Source organism: Schistocerca cancellata, chromosome 3 (assembly GCF_023864275.1).
Source record: "Schistocerca cancellata isolate TAMUIC-IGC-003103 chromosome 3, iqSchCanc2.1, whole genome shotgun sequence".
Classification (NCBI taxonomy): Eukaryota; Metazoa; Arthropoda; class Insecta; order Orthoptera; family Acrididae; genus Schistocerca; species Schistocerca cancellata.
In genome coordinates, this window is record NC_064628.1 from 793,566,348 (window position 1) to 793,590,326 (window position 23,979).

Below are 23,979 nucleotides of genomic sequence, written 5' to 3' on the forward strand. Positions count from 1 at the left end.
GTTTTCATTGTGTTCAGGGCTTTGAAGCACACTGAGCAAACTTTTCAGCGCAACAAATGGCGGAAAAAATTAATTTCAAATTGAATAACGAAAAAGAAAAGGAAATAAGGAGAAAATTTAAAACACCATTTTTTTTTTTTTTTCAAAAGCATACGGGACAGTTACTTAATATTTCTTCACTTATTTTGACGGAAGTGGATGCTAAAAAAGATGAGATTATTACTCATTCCAAAAATATTTCAATTGAAACATGAGTGAAATAATATCATAATTATCCAGATAATTTAGTTTGATGCTTCGGAATGTCTCTCATCAGTATAGCATTATTTCTGAATTCAAGGAAAAATTCATTCGCACCAGAAAATAGTTGCACACTTTTTTCGTTCCTCTGGTATATTCAGTTGAGATCTAGTTTAAAATGTTCAGTACATTCTACTTATTTCAACTATTTTTGAAAATTTCGAACATTGAGGACAAAAAATAAGAAATTGAGGGCATTTGTTGTCCTCAATCAGTTTTAAAGGAGGGCAAAGCGTAAAAGTAAGTTCTGTCCCCAGGAAAGGAGGACGTCTGGTTGCCTTAGTTTAGTGATGAAAAGTATAATAGTAGATTTCCATTGTTGTGCCGTTGGATGTTGGTGGCGGTGGAGGGTGCCATATCGGGGAGCCAGATGCTAACAAAAAGGAGGGGGCATCATTTATCAGTTCTCGCCTAAGGTGGCAAAAAATCTAGCATTGGCCCTGCCTCTGCGCAACGTAAGAACGTCTGACCGCCCCATTTTACCATGAGCCCGCACTCTCCAGGTCCTGAACAGATCTGCCCTAAAGGGCAGCTAGTAAATGTGTGAAGGCCATCAAAAAAATCCCTGCAAATCACTGTTTTGAGTGTTGTGAAATGAGAATAACAAAAGTCAAATGATCAATAAAAAAGTTTGACGTCATAAATGCTGTGTGCCAATAAGTGAAGATTGCGATATAAATTAATACTGTAATAACTTTTTTTTTCTTTTTTTGCTAGGGGATGATTTATATTTCGACTCTAGTGGTAATAAAGCAAAACAAAACGAAAATTGCGGCGTAGATAACCAGCGACCTCCAAGGACAGTAATTCTTAAAAATGTAAGTTATTTGCATAGCCACACAAAAAGTATCTTACAGTGTATGTTCTCTTGTCGTTTAATTAATTTAATACCTACTATGTACGGTAATCTTATTAGAGTGTTCTCGTAAATTAACGACGCTGACGAAGTCGAGCGGTTGTTTCAGAGGTAGGCTTAAAAAGAGGCGCAAGCCGCTCGTAGGATAACACAAGTAGTAGAGTTAAATCGAGCGCGCGTGTATGGTTTCTTCTAAGCCAATATTGCCCAGGGCCGGATTTGGGCACTGGTCAGCCAGAGCTGATCTATCACTCAGAAGCCCCTTTAGACCGGAGCAAATTCGCATTCGGTGTTCATTAGCATTCATTTGTATCTGCGAACAAACGTTTGCACGAGGGGTAAAGGAAGAGAAAACGAGATAACGAACACAGCCTATTTAAGGCGCGTTATTATTATTTGGCACCAATAAATGACACACCGTGTTCAGCACTGTAGGCTACATTTAGAGCCACGATGCAATATTGAGAGAGGGAGAATGTTCGTGTCTCAGTCTGTACGTAAATGTGAAATGCATGAAAGTAATTCACTTAACACTGAATCGCAGTTCCAACTTTTCTTGGTATTAGTCCAAAAGATTGCACACCGTTGACGTTTTTCGCTGGCTCCTCATTACAAGTGAGGAGGAAATATAAAAGCAGAATACTCATTACTGACGAGCAACGTACTATAAGCTAAAGAAAGGCTAGCATTTACAATCTGGTGCTTAGCAACTGGAGATATTTACGTTACCGTACTGATTGTTTTGCATTTCAATAGCTGCTCTACATCAGATAGTTACAGATGTGTGCAGTGCCTTATGCCAATCATTTCAAGGATTTCAGCAAAGCACGCGTTAGTAAGATAACATCCATAACATATAATTAATGAAATGTGAAAAACTGTATACAAAACCTGCCGCAGACGCTACTTGAAAAAAAAAATTGACTGCAGTATGGTTTGCTGGAGGGCAGATGGCGTACAATGACTCCGAAAAATTATTTTTATTCATCATACAAAAATCTCTTAACACAACATGATATATTTGCCATGTAATTACAGTTACAATGAACGTAAGCAACGAAACGTCAGATCTTCCGCATATTTTTAATTAATTTTAATCAGCACGATAGATACATATTTGCCATTGTTTACTTTTAAGAAATTTATTGTGCTTTTTCAGTCCTTTACCCGCTCGAAGCAAGCATTCGTGAATTTATCGTCTTTTTCACGTCTCCAGTCAGAACACTGAGTGCTTTGCCAATTTTCTACGAGCCGTATTTCATTTGTGATGTAGGTCTCTTCAGTATTCTTCTACAATCAACGATACATTCTCTTAAGACCATTCAATCGCTCACGCAATTAACGTCAACAACAAAAGTAGACAGCAAATCAGACGAAACTGAAAGCTTTCTATATTCCTAACGCCAAAGCGGGAGACGCGAACTTTCTTCGACGGTTCGGTAAAAGAGCGAACACGAGCGAGCGCATGCTAATGCGTGTCGAAGACAACCGAATGCAGTCTGCTCAAGCGCGCCTTGAGAGAGAATCACAGAGGCCACATACGCACACTGTGCGAGCCAGTGACGTCATTGTACGGAAGTTGCTGTCATGGTTGCACAGATATTGGTGGATACTGTTGGGAGAGGCGACACGAAACATGGACTGTGGGAAACTGATACGTTTAGTCGAAGGAGTAATTTGTGGCATCCTGAGGATGAAAAATATTATAACCGGGATATAACTCGGAATTTATGGACTGATATCGCAGATTTATTGTTTACCACAAATAAGCAAAATCTTTATTGGCAATTTTAGGTATTGTTTATAACCACGAAAAATAATTTGTTCGTCACAAGAATGGTGTATCTTACAACAAAAGTTAAATTAGTGGATCATTTTGGGTTGCGGTATGTGGACATTAGGTGTCTTCAAATTATTGTTACTACTTACTGGCGGTTTTAAGCCAGTAGTCTGGTTATTCTGTTCCATAAAGTGCTTTGTAAATGTGGTGCACGTATGTTTTTCCACTTTACTGTGCTTCAGGTGTGCAGAGCATCTTATTCCAGACTTCGTGTTTGTCTTTCACAAGTAGCTTACGCTGAATGAAAAGTCATTGGAGGTTAACAGACAAATGTCTGCAAAACTTCAAATAAATTCTGGAAAACAGAAATCTAGTCCTTGCCTAGAGGTGCGATTTGAGCTCTGTTAAAAAATCCGATACGTACGTTAAATATTAAATTCTGGCTCAAGTAAAACTAGAAGTGATACTTTGATATTTGACATTTGGCGATTCGTCTTTCCAATGATTTAGAGGCCTTTCCCGCATTCCGATAAGCACAGTTTCAAAGTTTTTGTGTGATATGTTGGATGTTATTTACCGTACCGGTACCCTAAATACTAATTTAAAAGGTAATATTTTTACTCCTGCATCCCAAATTCTACGAAATTTTGAATTTATTCTATACCGAATAATGGACCTATGCTTCGTGCAAAGGGAGACACTGTAATATAGTTGACTTTATTTATCAAAAGCTACTCTCAATCTGAAGTAATACTGCCACCAGAAATCTTGTTACATCATTCTCAAATCCACTAGGCAAGTGTTTAAAGGGCAGTGAAGTTTCCGGTACGAGAATCTGATTATCTGAATGTACGAGGGCAGTTCAATAAGTAATGCAACACATTTTTTTTCTCCGCCAATTTTGGTTGAAAAAACCGGAAATTTCTTGTGGAATATTTTCAAACATTCCCGCTTCGTCTCGTATAGTTTCATTGACTTCCGACAGGTGGCAGCGCTGTACGGAGCTGTTAAAATGGCGTCTGTAACGGATGTGCGTTGCAAACAACGGGCAGTGATCGAGTTTCTTTTGGAGGAAAACCAGGGCATCTCAGATATTCATAGGCGCTTGCAGAATGTCTACGGTGATCTGGCAGTGGACAAAAGCACGGTGAGTCGTCGGGCAAAGCGTGTGTCATCATCGCCGCAAGGTCAAGCAAGACTGTCTGATCTCCCGCGTGCGGGCCGGCCGTGCACAGCTGTGACTCCTGCAATGGCGGAGCGTGCGAACACACTCGTTCGAGATGATCGACGGATCACCATCAAACAACTCAGTGCTCAACTTGACATCTCTGTTGGTAGTGCTGTCACAATTGTTCACCAGTTGGGATATTCAAAGGTTTGTTCCCGCTGGGTCCCTCGTTGTCTAACCGAACACCATAAAGAGCAAAGCGGAATTGCTTGCTCATCATGTGGCTGAGGGTGACAATTTCTTGTCAAAGATTGTTACAGGCGATGAAACATGGGTTCATCACTTCGAACCTGAAACAAAACGGCAATCAATGGAGTGGCGCCACACCCACTCCCCTACCAAGAAAAAGTTTAAAGCCATACCCTCAGCCGGTAAAGTCACGGTTACAGTCTTCTGGGACGCTGAAGGGGTTATTCTGTTCGATGTCCTTCCCCATGGTCAAACGATCAACTCTGAAGTGTATTGTGCTACTCTTCAGAAATTGAAGAAACGACTTCAGCGTGTTCGTAGGCACAAAAATCTGAACGAACTTCTCCTTCTTCATGACAACGCAAGACCTCACACAAGTCTTCGCACCCGAGAGGAGCTCACAAAACTTCAGTGGACTGTCCTTCCTCATGCACCCTACAGCCCCGATCTCGCACCTTCAGATTTCCTTATGTTTGGCCCAATGAAGGACGCAATCCGTGGGAGGCACTACGCGGATGATGAAGAAGTTATTGATGCAGCACGACGTTGGCTCCGACATCGACCAGTGGAATGGTACCGTGCAAGCATACAGGCCCTCATTTCAAGGTGGCGTAAGGCCGTAGCATTGAATGGAGATTACGTTGAAAAATAGTGTTGTGTAGTTAAAAGATTGGGGAATAACCTGGTGTATTTCAATGCTAAATAAAACAACCCCTGTTTCAGAAAAAAAATGTGTTGCATTACTTATTGAACTGCCCTCGTAACTATTGCTAGCATTGCATTACTATACACCATTCTTTAGAATAAAGTGAGCTGCTGTGAAACGGTAAATCAATTTTCATAAATTAAATAATACTTGCTTAATCACACACAAATTTCGTCCGTTCATCCTGTAATAGAAACATATACTTTCACGAAGTAAATTAACGACAATGTGCACATAACCTCGTTGGCAAAACCTTTATACACCGAAGTCGCCATTGTAGCACAATAAACCATACTCTGAACAAAGTGTATTGAAGAGATCCTTGTGTGGCGTATCAATGAAACAACATGTTTTCGTAATACCTGGGTATTTCGTAAAATTTCTGTGGTAACACCAACAACTCAACTGAAGACAGAGTGTACAGTACTCGAAACGTTTTTTTCCGAGACAGATACAGCTCGTCAGGCATCTTCTTAATAGCAAATTCCGCACTGCAGCACTCGTCTCCAAGCACAGAGGCGTCGTGGTATCCATCCCACGCATGGAGATTACAATCTTACCTACTTCATACCTAGACTAGATTCTAACCTAACCTAATATGCTCGACCCAAGATGGCGGAGGTCGGACGCACAGTGACCAAGCTGTTACAAGCTGCACTGCAGCAATTGCTTCACGGCGACCATAACAGAAAGTACGAATTTTGCATTACTGTTCTCCAGGATATCGCAGTGGACACTTTTTCCGAACGACTCATCTTTTTGGACGAAACGATGTTTCATGTATGGGATAAAGTAAACCGCCATTATGTAAAAATTTTGGTGTCGGGATGTCCTGGTGTCGTCGAATATGAGACTGACCAAAACTAAATGTGTTTCGCGCAGTTTCTATTCACGAAGTTTATGGGTCTTTCATTTTTACTGAGACAGAAATGTCACGTCTGGATACGCTGCAAAATTGATGATTTCTGCTTTTTTTCGTTTTCACGAAGATTCCAATGATTTCATTCTTGCGCATGACTGCTTCCGTGGGAACGCGTAAAAGACGCTATCTTTGTCCCATCTATGGCAGCCGCTTTTCAAGATCTGAGAAACTGAATTGTTGAAGCTGTCGGTTCAATAAACAGGGACCTGTTGATTCATGGGGTCAATTCTAGTGTCCGATTCCACCCGTCGACTTTGAACAATGACGTCAAACCTAAGACAAAGTCTCTACACAGAGGCAATCTTTGAAAGCAACCGTCAAATGTAGCATACGATAAAATTACAACCCCAGTTCACGTGATTAATTACTCAGCCAAGAATTATATCGAAAACCTATGAAGGTAATTAAAGTAAATAAGAATAAAATAAGAAGAATACATATGTCTGACATAAATTATTACTGTAATTTATGTAAGTGAGGAAACTACCGACAACACTTAAATCCATTACAGTGTATCACACTGTGAAATCGTATTACTGTGAAATAGCCTTAATTTATTATTAAATAATTATTGAATTAACAGGACTACTGCTGGAAACTGGGGTATTTGAGCTGGGAGAAATTAAAATGTAACACAACAACATTAAAAAATGAAATAAACAATTACATATATAAAAAAAATAAAGAAAACAGGAGCCTTAAATGTGGAGAAACCGACACAGAAATCCTAAAGAAAGGCCCGTACACAAGTAATAAAAATTCGCAAAATATAACAAATATTGCTATTGGCATAGGTCAATTCTAGTTACCGATTTCAACTGTTGCACTGTTCATTATATAGATGGTTTTTGCAGCAGGTGTGGGCACTGAAATGTGATAGGATCGCCACACTTTTAATTGCTCTCTAAATTCCTGCCAAAAACTAACCAATATTGTAATTGGTAAATATAATTAACGTATATAGGTCAGTTCTAATTATCAATCCAATACTTGTTACTTTTTGTGAATTTTGTTATTTGTGTACTGGATTTTGTTTAAGGATTTCTGTGTCAGTTTCTCCAAATTTCATGCTACTGTTTCATATATGCTATTATTTATTTTACTTTCCTGTAGTTGTATTACATTTTTGGTTCTCCCCGCCCAAAAGCCTTACTTGCCAGCGGTGGCCCTGCTAGATTCAATAATTATTGTTATAAATGTATGCGATTTTATAATATTACGACTTCATTACGTGCTAGAATATTATTTAAAGGTTCTCTGTGCTTTTCTTACTCGCATAAATTACAACAGTAATTTACTTCAGACATAAATATTTCTCTTTGGGTTTGCTCTCGTTTATCTCCGTTATCTTCAGTTCGTTTCGATATAATTTGTGCCTGAATTGTGATTGTAATTATTTTTCCTTTGTTTACGAATATCATCCGCTACTTTCAAATCATGGACGATAGACTGCGCATGACGTCATTTTACTAAAGCCAACATCTGAGTAACGTGACTCGGGGCATGAGGCCGAGCATGTTATTAGGCAATTATAGTGCACAACTTGATATTTTTGTTACAGATCAAATGTTACGCTTTTTACTAGATGCAGAAGCAATAACCTTCACATATGCTCAGATTACTCTTGGTTTGTATCTTGCAGATTAAGTATAGTGACGAAAATCTCAGTTGTCTAAGTGAATTACTTTAAAATACTTGCAGAGGTATTTCCACAAGTTAAAAGTTAGGATGGATGTTGGTCCTTGGATGTGAAACTAGGTGAATGACTAATATTCTGAGAGGACATATCGTTAATGTCTAGCTCACTACACCAGTGTAATCAATATTTTGTAATACATTACGCTTCCTATCTTGATATCGTTTCAGAATGTGTACTAGATGAAGCAAAAGTCAGCCGCGCTGAGTGGCCGCGAGGTTTGAGGCGCCCTCACGCCGGAGGTTCCAGTCCTCCCTCAGGCATAGGTTTGTGTGTATGTTTTTCTTAGCAGAAGCTAGTTTACGTTGGTTTAAGTGGTGTGTAAGACTAGGGACTGATAGCCTCAGCAGTTTGTTCCCTTTGGAATTCACACACAATTCGTGCTTATCAGGGTGGTGGCAAAGGGGTGGTCGGGGGAGGTGTGCCTATGGGGACTATAGGCCCCCTCCCCCAATGGAGTATCATATTACACTGGATAAAATGACTTCAGAAATCAGCGAATATATTACTCCAACAGATTCAATCATTTTTTAATAATTATGTAGCAATATAGTTGCAATGTATTTCATACACATTTTAACAAAAGAATAAGAGGGGGCAATTAGCTTACTATCTAAACCAATAAATATCATTTCACTTGAAATGGGCGTCTTATTATTTGTTAATATACATTTTTTACCCTGTACTCCAAAACAGTTACCAAAATCTACTTTCGGCAAATCCAAATTTTACCATTTTGTCGGTGGAGGACCCCAACTCTCCTTTTGTTAAGCGATATTCCATTTTCCCAAACCCACCATTATCCCCCCCACCCTTCACCAACTTATAGAATCGCCCCTGGTGCTTATTTTGTGTAAATACCTGACATTATGCACATACACGAATTTTCTTCCTTACTAAAGCATTCCACACATATTCTTCCACAGTTTTTTTTTTTCTGTGGAAGCCGTGAACTACAAGAATTCAAAATTCAAAAAGAAGAACAATTATTCACTAAAGAACAGTCATCCTGTCGCTTGTTAAAAGAACTGTTAATACGTTTCAGCTTGACCACATAAAAACAATAACCACTGCTTTATTATCAGGAATTTCGCAGAAACTATGTTAACTGCACTACTACATGTGTAACAGTAGTACTACAGCTTGTTGAATTGTCAGAATCAATGCTTGTTTTCATCTATAAATGAGCGAAACTGTAATTGTCAGCTGCACTTCACACACCGCATAATGACAGGAATTCTGGTTTCTGCCCCGAGCCACGCGACTTAGATGTCAGTTTCAAGCGTTAACACGACAGAGATAGGGACATGCGCAGTCTATGTTATGTACGGTCTATGTTCCAAATATTGCCTATATCTAGTGTCCTTGCCTCTGCTATAACGTCATTGCTCAAGGCTGACGAGTGGAATCGGACACTAGGATTTATCCGATTCATGTGTGGCATGAAATGAACTACCGAATGTTTCTCGAGCAACGCATGGTTCTTATGCTGACTATATAGTACAGTGTCTGTCCCAACATAAAACTTTGAACCTTCCTCTACCCAGTGACATGCGAATAGTATTTCTGTGGATTGCCACGTAGCGTTAGCCGCACTGTGAAGCGGCTCGCCCTGCCGTGTCGACTGCGGCCGGCTCGACCAACAATTGGTCTCGGAGGCCGGCGGCATGGTGGACTGATCTGCACTACTCTAGGGAGAATTCACGTTCGCTGATGCGAGTTCGCTGCGGTGTAAAGTGGGCTTAGAGAAGCGCAATGGCGAAAAGCGCCTAGCTGTTTTACACTGAGCGTTACACTGTCTTTCTGTTCACATGTTATTTTCCAAACGAACTTGGGTACCGGCAGTTGCTTAACTTGCGATCATTATGGCCCCTTCTGGTCAAACGTTTGAGCGGAGCGAAAACAAGAGTTCCCGTAAATTACATGATGCGTTTTTGTTCGAATTTTCACGACCAAACAAAGAGTAGTAAATGGAAAAAGTAATTGTTTTAAAGTAGTCAGTGGACTGTAATTAAGAAAAAATAATTAGTGATTTGAGGGGAAATGGAATATTTTACTAGCAGTTGCTGCTATGTAAATGAAGTTTCTTGAAGTTCATCTCTTCAAGACCTAGCTGTTTCGAGATAAAAAGTTGCATCGGTGTGTTATCTAACTGTCAAAGTGGATTCCTTCAAATCAAGTCCTAAATCCAGTGCAGTATGAGACCAGGAGACGGCAGAAAAGCAAACAGGGTGTCAAAAAGATCGTGATTTCTGAACAAAACACGAACATGCAAAACTGGAAAATGCAGTGTCAAACTTTTGGCCGGCTTAAGTGGCCGCGGGGTTCTAGGCGCTACAGTCTGGAACCGCGCGACCGCTACGGGTATGGATGTGTGTGATGTCCTTAGGTTAGTTAGGTTCAAGTAGTTCTAAGTTCTAGGGGACTGATGACCTCAGAAGTTAAGTCCCGTAGTTCCCAGAGTCATTTGAACCATCTGTCAAACTTTTGTGAAACGATTTGTCTAAAAGCAAGAAATAAAACAAATTAGACAACCATTTGACGTGGCCGCCGAAAGATTGAGTACTTAAAGTTCAGTGTCTAACTTAGAATGGTACTAGAAGATATTTGTCTGGTGTATTATATAGACTACATGCTGTTTGCTGTTGTATGCGTTTGACGTGTTTATGTGTTATTTTCGCCCAAAGGTGTCTCAAAAATTTTTTCATAGAGATTCCTTGGAATATCAGGAAAGGAAATGGGCGTTCTCAATCTGCATTCCATTTTCCGTGCATAATTTCGAGAAGCATTCAAAAGGCACGTCAAATGTTGCTGTAACATATTTTATTTCTTACTTTTAGACTAAAAATTTGACTATTTTCTCTTCCCAAATATTTTGTATTCCTTACGTTTTATGATAGACAATTCATAATGCGAGAGGTCATTCTCACACCCAATGTAGGGGCAAATAATAGTACCGTTTTATATTGAGTACTTTTTGTATATAATGTTCAACATTGATAACTATTTTCTCTATCAACAATGAATCATCGCTCAATTCTGACTGTTGTAGTCTATACGAAAAAGATGTTTGAATATATTGTATATTTGTCAGTTCCGTATCTTCACTTTAACAAAGCTGTTAATTTTTCATTTTGAAATGAATGTTTTGCATAGCAGAGAGTCTTTAATTCTTTACATTTGCCTCCAGAAATGTTGAGGTGCCGAGTGATGAAATAATTTATTTCGTGTTTTTGCGAAAAACTCTTTAGTAATTAATAGTTTCGATACCAATTAACTGTTTCCAAAAACAAAGATTTTCTACTATAGAATGGTATTTGATTGGTCATAATGTTTAATAGAAAATGAAATATTGTGTAGCACTTACTAGTAAGTAAAGTACAATTAGGGCCTACTTTGATTTTATGACTTTCATAGGGGTGGAGCAATGGTGGAAAAGACTGATGAGATACCACAACTGAAGGAAATTCTACATGAATGACATTCCCTTATTAATTGTGTGAGAGGTTATCATCTTCACTGTCACTAAATATTCCAGCACATAGATTTACTTACTTTACTTCATGCAATCAGGCCTTGAGGACCATGCAACAACATACTTGAGGCTCTCCATTTGCTTCTGTCTTTTGTTACTTGTATGCTGTTCTTTAACACTGTTGGCAGCAGAAAGTCTTGTTTTACCCCATCCATCCCTCTCTTCCCCAGTCTTCTCACTGATATGCTGCCTGATTGGATCCAGTCCATTGCAGTTTTGGGCCATGTCATTTCTCTCATTTTCACTATGGTCCTGACTGTTGGAGTCTTTTCGTTTTTGTCACTCCAACTATGTTAATCTATTTGTATTGTTCATCTAGTTCTGAATTGTGTATTATGATGCCTTCTCCTTTTCCCAGTGAAAGGGGTGCAGACTGGCCCACGCATTAGACCTAACAACCTCTCTGATTATTTCCATATTGAAACTGGCATCAGTGACCAAGGGCCTGTAAGTATATGGACACTAACTGTGGTGCCACCAACAGCTTTTACATATGACCACAATTTCTGTGTTTTGTGAGAGATCTATCGGTGATATTCTGCTATGACAGCAAGACTACACACATTTATTTTCTGACAAGTAAATGTGTTGCATTCTGTATCTATAGCCCTACGCTTTATTTCACATTTATTATGCAGTGGTCTCTTTCATTAGAAATTCCTCTAGAGCGAGTGTATGCCTTAGAGGGTCCTTCCCATCACAAGCTGTGGTCAGTTATTCATTTAAATTTTAGCTATAGTTCCTTACTGAGCTAAAACACTGCTGCCTTGACTCGAGAACTGAAAGTGAGGGCAGCAAAGCAAAAGTGCTGAAGTCTGTATTCAAATGTATCTTTACAAGTTCATGAATATTGCCCCAATTTAATGCTCATGCCATCCCATAGGTGAGTGAAACACACATTAGTGTCAGGGGCTTAGAGAAAAAGCTGAAATTGTTAAAAGTGGACAAATGTTCATGGCTTGATGGAATACTTATATTCTATACTGAATTTGTAGTTCTTTTAACCATAGTATACCATAGATTCCAACAAAAAACCATGCTGAGTGGTCAGAAAAAAAACAGAGGTCATACCCATATACAAAAATGGCAGCAGAAATGATCAGCCAAACTACCATTGAATTTACTTGACATCCACTTGTTGTAGAATCTTAAACATATGCTGATATCTCAGATGTAATGGCTGTCTTGAACAGAATTCCACCTCCCCCTGCCCCATGCCAACTAGCATGACTTCTGAAAATATTGGTCATGAGAAACCCAACATGCACTTTTCTCATGTGAAATATTGAAAGCCATGAATCGAGGGCAATCAAGTAGGTGCAGTATATCTTGACCTTCAAAAAGCATTTGATTTAGCATCAGAAATACTTCTTATTATCAAGAGTCCGGCAGTATGGGGTATCAAATAAAATTTGTGACTGGATTGAGGATGTGTTGGAAGAGAGACTCAGCATGTTATCTTGAATAGTGAGTCACCAACAAAATAGTAGTAACTTCAGGTATGCCCTAGACAAGTGTGTTAGGAGCCTCACTGTTCATATTGTAGTTTAATGACCTTGCAAACCATATTAATAGTAACTCAGACTTCTTGTAGATGAATCAGTTATCTTTAGTGAAGTGCTGCCTAAAAAATGTTGCACAATCATTCAGTCAGATCTTGATGAGATTTCAAAGTGATGCAAAGATTGGGAACATGCTTGAACTGCAAGATTTTGCACATTGGACAGAGAGACAGAGAGAAAGAGAGAGAGAGAGAGAGACATAATATTGTATGACTATAAAATCAATGAGTCACAGTTGCTATCAGTCAACTCGCACAAAACCAAGGTATATCACAATTTGTGGGAATATTATGGATGTGAAGTGGAATAATCAAACAGCTCAGTCGTAAGTAAAACAGGTGACAGAATTCAGTTTATTGAGGAAATACTAGGGAAATACAATCAGTCTACAAAGCAGATTGCTTACAAAACACTCACACAACCCATCCTAGAATATTGTTCAAGTGTGTGTGACACATACCAAAGAGAACTACAAAAACAAATACAGCACATCCTGTCACAGATTTGTTTGACACAAGGGAGAATGCATCCAGATTCTGGAAGAACTGATCTGGCAAACACTAGACACAAATTATATCATGAAAGCCTACTTAGTAAGTTTCAGGAACTAACATTAAATGATTAATCTAGGAATGTACTACAGCCACCTACATAGTGATCCAACAGGGATGGCAAAGTCAAGATGTAACTAAGTACAGCATGCAAAGAGGTGCATGTACAATCATTCTTCCCACAATCCATATGTAAATGGTACGGAAATAAGCATTAATAACTGGTACAATGGGAAGTGCCAGCTACCATGTGCTTAACAGAACATGAATGTGTATGCAGATTTTATGGGGACATAGATGTACAAAATGCAATTTAAAGGACCAATAAATTCACAAATGCGAGGCAAATAATTTATTATGAAATTTGGAACAGGTTTACAATGAACAGACAAGGACTGCCATTTGGCATATGACACGAAATGCCAGCATTGGCTTCAGGAAATGGTGCAGCATATGGAGTGTGTTCGATACTGTTGAGGATAGTAGCTTAGATCACTGTCAAAAATTGATATTTGGTATATAACAATGACTTCTAGATCATCCGCAAAGCAAAATGTGGCTACCATCATTCACACTAAACTGGGCTTGTCAGTTAAGAGAACAGTCATCCATTGATATATAGTCTACTACATTTGTTGATATGACCTTTGCAAGCACTTCTTTCGGTGATAAACTGTGTCTGGTTGTGAGTTATTTGTCCCATTGAATTGCCTTTGTGAAATCTCCTGCACACAGCGCTGGTGACATCACCATAATTAGGTGTACAATAATTAGGATTAGGTTGTGGCCCTATTCATTTGAATGCACAACATCATAAATATTGATCATTAGCACGAATCATACACAGAACATGGTTGTTCTTGGTTGATGTTTCTGTATCCTAACAAGCAGTTAAAAATAATAACCCCAGTTTAGGAACAATAAACAAGAGTGCATTTAATTTACTGCTAGCATCCATCTTAGTTTGACCCGCCTCTAATGTGACAATAGCCATCCATTGTGGTTTCGTCATTGATGCTTTGATCTTCAAGTCACTATGTATATCAATATCCACAATTTTTAGATCCTAAAATGTACATGGCAAAGGGAATTTGATGTAGTTAGCCATCTCAATAGTCAAATGATCAATGTGACTGACTGGATGCACTCAGCCTCATGATACCAATTTAGTAGCTACTTGAATGAAAAGTAGAGGAAATAAGGTCTGAAAAGCTGAAAACAGTGCTGACCTCATGCTCCTTCATACCACATCCACATGATGTGAGATGACAGAATGAGACAGCAGGCAGTCATCATGTGGTATTCAAGGCTTGATTAGCTTTTTTAATCATCTCAATGCTTCTCCCTCAATCTTTGAGTAATAAGTGTTGCCCTAACCACAAGCATGCAGTTATCTACCATATACTAACAATGCAAATAAATTGCATCACCCTAAGTTTGCATTTATTACTTTTGTGCTGCACTAATGTGATAACAAAATACCCTGATTTTATGTCAACTAATTTTTGTTTTTACCGAGCGAGGTGGCGCAGTGGTTAGCACACTGGACTCACATGTGGGAGGACGACGGTTCAATCCCGCATCTGGCCATCCTGATTTAGGTTTTCCGTGATTTCCCTAAATTGCTTCAGGCAAATGCTGGGACGGTTCCTTTGAAAGGGCACAGCCGACTTCCTTCCCCATCCTTCGCTAATCCGATGAGACTAGTGACCTCGCAGTTTGGTCTCTTCCCCCAAATCAATGCAACCAACCAGTTTTTGTTTTTCTATGTTCCTTTCGGTTTTGTGACTTTTCTCTAATTTATGGAAACCAGCTTACATTTTAGAGCCTCTTTTGTAAAATAATATACCTACTCATATAGTTACCCAGAATTAGAGACTGGAGTGAAGTAAGAACACTGCTTCCTGCAGACACCAAAGTCATTTGCTTCATTTTAATAAAATTCCACAGCTGTTGCCTTGAATGATTAAAAACGTCTTTTCATATATACAGGATTTGCTGCTGTCATTTACCATTGTTGATGGTTTTTATTAATCTACCAAGTTAACATCAAAGCACAGCATCACAGAGAGCGTATTTTCACTTTGAGGAAACAGAAGTATTGTGGTAGACAAAAGTGTTACATACTATAGTTAATATAATGTAAATTGACAGATAAAAAACCACTCACCAAGTGGCGGCAGGGGAACACACACACACACACAAAAGGATATAATGTCAACAAGCTTTCATAGCCAGTGGCTCCTTCTTATGACAGAAGAGTTGAAGGGGAAGGAAGAGGGGTGAAGGAAAATGACTAGAGAGGTTTAAGGAAAGGGGTACAGTTCAGAAAAGTCACCCTGAACCCTGGGTCAGCAGAGACCTACCAGATGGGATGAGAAGTAAAGACTGATTGTTAGGGACTGCACCGTAGGAAATTTGATGACTTGAAGGCTCTCAGGTTTTCAAACCTCTACTTAGTATAGTGATTGAAAGCATGGAAATTAGTGAGCCAAGAAGTTTTCAGCTAAGAGAGTGGCCTTTTAAGCTGAATCATTAGTCTAGTGGCTCTAAATGTAGCCACGCATTCTCAACCGCACATTGTAGACTACTGCTTAAACAATTCACATTGACTGTTGCAAGTCACTTCTCCACCCTTCCATCTTTACCTACCCTAAGAGGTGCACTCTCATCACAGCAATTTTGCATTCTTCTTCACTCTGTGACAATAGTTTCCACTGTGTTATATCAGTTTCAAGAACATAGGTGGTTAATATCATTGTCCATTTGAAGGCCACCTTTTGAACTCTTTTCTTATCCAAGACCATGATCCAGCTAAGAGCATGTCTCTTTGAATTCTATACTGTGTCTAATATTGACCTTCGAGATGGCATGCTAACCTTACAGTTTGCCCCAAGTAACTGGGTTATTGAGTATTTCATATTCAGTTATCTTTGACTCTCAAAAATCTTTTATGACATCACTCATTCAGCACTTCCAAGGTCTATTAAATGGATGTGTTGCTTAGTACCTGGCTACCATCACAGCTCTGGCAGGAATGTGTTCATGTGTATGAGCCACATGTCCTGCCCACCAGTGTGTTTTTGCTTCAATTTTTTGGACGCTATTAGGCTGCTATATAATTTTCAAAATTGTTTGTTTCCATCTTCTTCTCCAGCCGTTAGTGTCCTGCGCTAGACCAAATATTTTATTTGTCATTTTGAGCTAAAACGTATTTTGTTTTCATTTGCAAATGAAGTACTCAAGGTCTCAGTTACATATAACTCCACAGTTACTATTATCAAATTATATTATTATTTTATTCACAGTTGAAATGATAATTAAATGGACACCCTAGCTGCAAACAGGCGCTGATGTACTTCATTGGGGACATGTTGAAAATGTGTGCCCCGACCGGGACTCGAACCCGGGATCTCCTGCTTACATGGCAGACGCTCTATCCATCTGAGCCACCGCGGGACTTGGTAGATTAATCTGCCATGAGTAATGAGTATGATGGGCAAACATCTATTAGGAGCACTACGAATGTAGTGGTGTGGACATGCTGGGAATGTGGATCTCACGGGGAGCGTGCAAGGGATAAGTCCCTGCAGACACACTATCCTCTGTGCCCGCGGTGGCTCAGATGGATAGAGCGTCTGCCATGTAAGCAGGAGATCCCGGGTTCGAGTACCAGTCGGGGCACACATTTTCAACATGTCCCCAATGAAGTACATCAGCGCCTGTTTGCAGCTAGGGTGTCCATTTAATTATCATTTCATTTCTAGCAAAGCTGCATGGTCATCCACAGTAACTGTTCTTTCGGGAACAGATACTACCGTCATATATATTATTCACAGTTGTTATTTTCCAGTAACTGTAGTATATATTTCAGAATAAAATTCAATCATCAGTTGCACAGAGTTTATTCACTTTACTAGTTTCAACAAATTAATTTTTCATCTTAGAAACCTTGATGATAGTGTTTCTTTTTCATACTTAAGTTAAGCCCTGGGTGCATTTATAATCCATTGTTCTGCATACAGATTTATGTTGCGTTCATTTGAGCAGGTATCTCAAGTTCTTTACCATAGCAAATCTCAAATCCCTAACTTGAAATGAATCAGTCTGAGTTTTTCTTCTACTAGTATCATCTCTTGTTTCTTTCCAGCATTTGTTTGCATCTCAGCATTGTCTGTTTGTTTTGTTATTTATTTATTTCACATTCTGGTGATCCAGGTAATGGTTTCAACATCATCTGCCAACAGATAGCATAATGGCATGGCTACCAGAATGCCATAAGTGTGTACCCTTCAATAGGGAATGCTCACAGCCAAAAGGCTCAATGTGGTGCAAAGATGTGAAACAAGGAGGCAACCATGCCATGGAGACACACTCGTGCTTCCAACAGCCCAACTGAGTGACTTGGAAAGAGGTAAAATTGTGGTCTTCTGAGTGACAGGAAATGGTTCTTTTGTAGAATTACCACACAGTTGGACGTGCTATGTCAGTTTGCAATGATGCTGGTATCAGTGGTCACATGAACATTCTTACACCTGTAGATGAAGTTCTGGACGTTCACACATCCCAGGTGCTCACCAGGATCCTGGAATTGTGAGGGCAGCAGTGGCAGATCATACAGCTACCACAGCACTGATAAAAGAGATTGTGAGCCCAGATGTGACAACACCAACTGTTGCAAACTGGTTATTAGTAATGGGACTATGGGCATGCATACCTCTAGCCCGTCTTCCACTCGTGCCACAGCATCAGTGTGCACGGCTCGACTGGTGCCACCAGAGGATCACTTGGAAGATGTGACATGTCCCATGGTCTTCTGCGAAGAAAGCAGATTCTGTCTGCATGCAAATGATGGTCGTTTGTGCGTACAACATAGAACTGGTGAGTGCTGAGTTGTAGAGTGCGTTCTTCCAAGATACACTGGCCCCACCCCACGGCTTATGGCCTGGGGTGTGGTAAGCTACAACTGTCATTCTCGTTTGGTGTTTCTGGAGGGAAGACTGATCAGTGCTCGATAGTGCAGAATGTCGTTAGGTCAGTTCTGTTGCCATTCTTGCAACAGGAAGGCGATGTGTTGTTCCAACAGTATAATGCTCAATCAGACACTGTCTGTGATACTTAACGTGCTCAACAAGACATGCAGCAACGATCCTCGCCAGCACGATCACCAGACTCTTTCCCAATTGAGCTCATGTGGGATACAATGGGACAAGAAGTGACGTGGGTGACTCGTCAACAAACAACTCTTACAGAACTACATGAAAAAGTCAAGCAGGCATGGCAAAGTGTATCCCAGAAGAGTATTAACCATCTGTACAATTGACTGGACGCCAGAGTCAGCACCTACATTGCTGCCCGTGGAGTCTACACCACTTACTAATATGGGTGTTTCAGCATGGATCGATAACTGGTATCTCAGAACTGCTTATGCTATTGATCTGTAAATGTAATGATTTCATGTACTCCATATCTACTGTTGCACACAAAATCTTGAATGATCTGGACACCTCTAAAAGTGTTACTACTATTACGGAAAAATGAATATTACAGATAATAAATATTGTAGAATATTAATCTTGTACAGAAAAATAAATGTTTACAGTAACAGACACCCTTACATCATAGGTCTGCCTGTGGCACAGTGCCAGACCACAGAGCCGAAGCTCTCATGTTTAATTCCTGGTCAGCCCTAGGATTTTTATCTGTCATATATCACTTATTTCACCCATGGCAATGTTTGTTAATGTAAAAAATGCCTTGTTGCACCATGATTTGGAGTTCATGTTATACTATATGTTCCTGTAAAACTGGCAGGATAAGCTATTTCCAAAGTTAGAAGAAGGTAAGGGATATTAACATAGGACCATGCTTAGCACAGTTGAGTTGAAATCATCTTTTGGGTCGATGACAGATTTACTTTCTTACATTTGCATATGAGATTTATCATCGAAGCTGGCAACTTTCCCAGTTATATTCATTCCTTGTATGATTTACTTGAGCACTGTGTTTGACAGTATTGGTGAAGTAGTGTGGAGGAATGGAACTGAACAGATGACGTGGAATTTTTTTATGTTAAATGTTAATGTTTTCTGGTCTTTGTACCTTTAAATTTAGCTGCTGTTTTACTTTAAGATTTTTGATCTCATCGGTTTAGTGCTAACAGAGATGACATTTACTCTGAGATTGTAGCTCCCTCTTGATGTGTAACATCTTTTTCAATATTATATCATCTTTGACAACAATATTTACTAAAAGTCTGATTATGGCCTTGTAAGCCAAAAACTGCTTAACTAAATGAATTAATACTGTAGAACATCCACAACAGCATCCTTTTCATTTATAATTATGATGTTCTTCTACCAAGAAGTAGTGGAAAAATAAGTTAATGTCATCCCAGAAAATTGATTAAGAGGACAATATTTTTAGATAATATGGGAGAGGCTTTGATGTGTGGAAAAAAAAGTAAGTACGGCAACAAGGCACTTTTTATACTTTTATAACACAATGTTTTGAAAGAATGTTGAAGAACTGAGACTAGGTGCAAACTTCTTCAAGGCTCCTTTAGCTATTCAAATCAGGGCTATAACAGATTGTCCATATTGGTGAAGTTTAAGAGAAAGAGAGACTGTTGAATATAGAGAAAATAAGGATTGTAAGCAGAAGAGAGAGACAACATCATGAAGGGATGATCTGCTGTGATATCAGAGCTTCAATATTGTGCTCCTTATTCCTGAAGCTGTTTCAGTAACTTCCAGAGGACTTTCACCCAAATCTAATAAGGCAATAACATGTGAATGTGAAAAGAAGCTGATGTTATGAGAATGAGTTAATAAAATACCACTGACTGATCAAATAAATGGAAACATATATCTGTTGATCTGACATATCAGAAGGGGCTTGTGTAAGGCTCGGTCACAGCCAAAGGTTTCACTTTTGTTGCTAAACATACTTTTTTAATTTCGTTATTATATTTTGGACTAAGTAAGATCTTGAGTCTGATAAGAATAAAGAAAACATAGCTCTTCTTTATCTCAGACATTATTAGTAATAATTATTTAACAGAACTTTTATTGCCTGAATTCTGGTCTTTTGTACTTAGCAGGAAGTACAACATTCTGAATGCATTCATCTATAGTTGAAAGCAATCCAGAATGTACTGCTTACACCACTCTTACTCTTACAAGAATGTTTAGGCTAGTCAATTTTTAATATTCTACTGTTTACAAGAAAATTGATTGCATGCTAATAATGAGCTCATTAGCCTTAACATGACATTAGCTGATGCAATAATGTGTTGATTCATTTTAATGATGATGCCATCACATCACAATTCCAACTAATTTTCATATCAAATAATAGAAAAAATGAAGGATTAATCAATGTGTTACAATTAAAGTGACTGTTTCCCAGTGAGAAGCAGAATCAGTTTGAGGAAATCCAGAAAACGTAATGGATATAGACTACTAGAAAATGTAGCGGAGCCATTCATTGTGAAATCTCAAAATTATTGCATCATTCAACACAAAACTGACGTATGTTGGGTCCCCTTAATTGAAATCCTGGCTGTTTTTAGCTGCCTGGCAGCAGCTTCACAAGATCTTGCTCTGTCAACATACTCTGTACTAGACATTCATCATTATTGGTCTGCACTGTGAGAACCACACAAGACTGATTTGAGTGTTGATGAACATGCTTGCAACCATTCACAAAATGAGGTACTAGCTGCCCAGGTACTTCACAGTCTGTTTTCTATAAAACATACACAAGTATTTTCATCTGGTAATCATAGTTTATAGATGTGTGTGTGTGTTTTCTCTTTTAATTTAATGGTGTTCCTTCATCCTTAAAATTTAAAGAAGGCAATGATAAATGAAGCTATCAGAATTAAGTATAAAAAATTTCACTCGACTTTAAATCTTCATTTGTGCACATCATATGTACTGATTCTTTGAGATTCTCCATGTTCTTAGAATTATTATTAATACATATTTATACATTGTCTTAATATTTGGCATAATTGTTGAAAGGTGAGTACAATAAGTGCCTCCAACAAGTTTGTTGCTAAGATCAAGTTAGCAGGTTGTTTGTAGTAAATCCATTGTCTTAATATTTGGCATAATTGTTGAAAGGTGAGTACAATAAGTGCCTCCAACAAGTTTGTTGCTAAGATCAAGTTAGCAGGTTGTTTGTAATAAATCCATTCACACCTTGTTAGGTAAATTAAGACAAGACAAAAGGATTATGTCCTTTGGAGAAAAATTCCAATTTGGGACCTTAAAAGACAATTTAGTTCACAGTTTTGGAACTACACATCTATATCATTTCTAGTGAGAACACTGACATTAACATGTAATGCTGAAGTTACGTCCACGTAAAAACTTGTATCACACATAACCATGATCAAATTATTGTCATCACTATTAAATATGCAAACTTTGTCCATGGATTACTACTTGTCTATGATTTCACATCTATATATAATTTATAAACAAAAATGTAGCTCCAGATTGTGTTTACTCTCTGAAAATAGAGAAATTTTCCCTAATATGGTTAAAAAATAGGTAGTTACTTTTAAAAGTGAAAAATCTTGATTTTTTTGTGTACCTTGCTTCGGGTCCCACCACGGTGGAGTTTGAATAATCACTGCTTTGGAGCTGCATCCTGGGCTACTACAGTTGACTGTAATCCAGGTCTCCTTTTATATGAGTGGTGACTTGGATGTATCCGATTAATAGGAGATTAGACCTCCGTACGTAAACAGAGCCAAGATCAGCAGCTGTAGAGGACTATCCAATTACCCAGCTGGATAAGCAACTGGATCTATTACTGAAAGCCAGGCATTTATATAGGCCAGTGTACTCCTATCAGTGTAGTGGTTGAGGTAGAAGCAGATTACTGATACAGCAGAACATTAAGCCTGAAGCTTGTGAAGTGCTTGTGCCATGTCAGCTGTGAGAATAATCCTTTGGATGATAGAATTATACAATTCACAATAGCAGTGTTAAATCCTCTTCGCAATGTTAGAGCAATCTGACATCTTTGTTGTATTAATATATATGTACTGTAGAGTTTGCAAACATAAAATGCAAGAAAGGTATTCAGTGGATGAAAGTGATACACAAAATGTGAAAATATACAAAATAACATTTCTTCCCTAATTAGTATAATGTTCTGTAAGAATCTGAGTAATTTGAAGTAGTAGTAGCACGTCACTTGCTGTTATTAACAGGATTATACTGGTTCTCCAAAATAAAAGTTTTTAGGATGTTGGAATTACAGCTAGAATTCAGAAGAGTAGCTCTAACATACTACACCACATTATACGCACCACTAACACAGATAATTATTTTAGAGATGTGAAAATAGGCCATCATTAAAACTCTTATAAGAAAGACAACATTAAATATGTAAGTAACTGCTATCCAATTTGCTTACTGAATTTTTTTCTCAAAACATTTTAAAAAGTTGTCTACTCAAGAGCAGAAACAATTTAATATGTGCACTATGAGTTCTAGAAAGGGTTCTCAACTGAGAAGTTAGTTAGTTAGTTAGTTTCATGTTCCATGGGTCATTTTGCACGATAAATCATAATTATGCAGAATGAGTCATTTTACATTTACACCAAAAATAAATTTGCACTTATGGTTACATGCTGAACATTTCTAATGTTTTTTTTTTTTTCATTTATACATTTACTTGCAAAATATTACAAGTCTTAATCAGTAAAATGTCACCTGTTGATTTTTTGTGATCTTTGAAAGGAATTTAATTGTGCAGTCTATGATCATCTTTTAGAAAAGCTTAAATTTTATGGAATTAATGGTATTACAAACTATTGGTTTGAAATAGATGCAAGGGAGTAAATGCAAAAAATGTTTGTAAACAACTGAAAAAGTTATAGGAATCAGAAGAAAATTCAGTGACTAAGGAGAAATCATGAATGTTGCCCCACTGAATTCAATCCAATCATTCATGTATGTGAATGTGAATGACATCTCACTTGGCATAAATCAACCAGAGTTGATATTTTTCTATGCTGACACAACTTTTAGAATTAATCCTCTTAGAGAAACAACAGAAGAAATTGTTAATAATGTTTTAAAGAAGCATGTGAACAGAAGTCTTCAAATAGGGTGGAAAGCTCCAAACTTTTTGATGTGCATACTGATGAAAATATGCACAAGCTTTTTAGAAATGAATAATTCAACTTCTTAACATATTTAGCACATTTGTACTTATTAGCACAAAAGTGAACACAGAGAATAATACAGGATGTCAATTATGAACTGCCTGCCATCACTGGCGATGATGTGATGCAAATGAATAGCAAAATTCTGTATGACCTGCTGAGGTGTTGGAACATTGATGCTGTTGATGACCTCCTGAACGGCTGTTTTCAGCTCACCAATGGTTTTGGGGTTATTGCTGTACACGTTGTCTTTAATGTAGCTCCACAAAAAGGAGTCGCATGTGATCAGATCTGGAGAATATGGCGGTCAATTGAGGCCCATGCCATTGGCCTCTGGGTACCCCAGAGCCAGGATGCCATCCCAAAAGTGCTCCTCCAGGACATCAAACTCTGTCCTGCTTCAACGGGTTCAACCTTCATCTGACATGAACCACATATTATCAAGATCAGGGTCATTTTTGATAA

General features: G+C 38.4%; 1 protein-coding gene and 1 non-coding gene across 2 annotated transcripts in view; both read right to left on the reverse strand.

Annotated features, from left to right (window-relative positions):
• Positions 1-22,129, reverse strand: part of LOC126175849 (opsin, ultraviolet-sensitive) — a 70,902-nt gene extending 48,773 nt beyond the window's left edge. The window contains exon 1 of the mRNA XM_049922856.1: positions 21,930-22,129. Within this exon, the coding sequence (XP_049778813.1) occupies positions 21,930-21,985 (56 nt within the window). The 5' untranslated portion in view covers positions 21,986-22,129. The remainder of the gene's footprint in view (positions 1-21,929) is intronic.
• On the reverse strand, positions 16,711-16,786 carry Trnat-ugu (transfer RNA threonine (anticodon UGU)). Its single transcript has one exon. It is a non-coding gene; the product is annotated as a tRNA-Thr (tRNA).
• Positions 22,130-23,979: the final 1,850 nt, after the last annotated feature.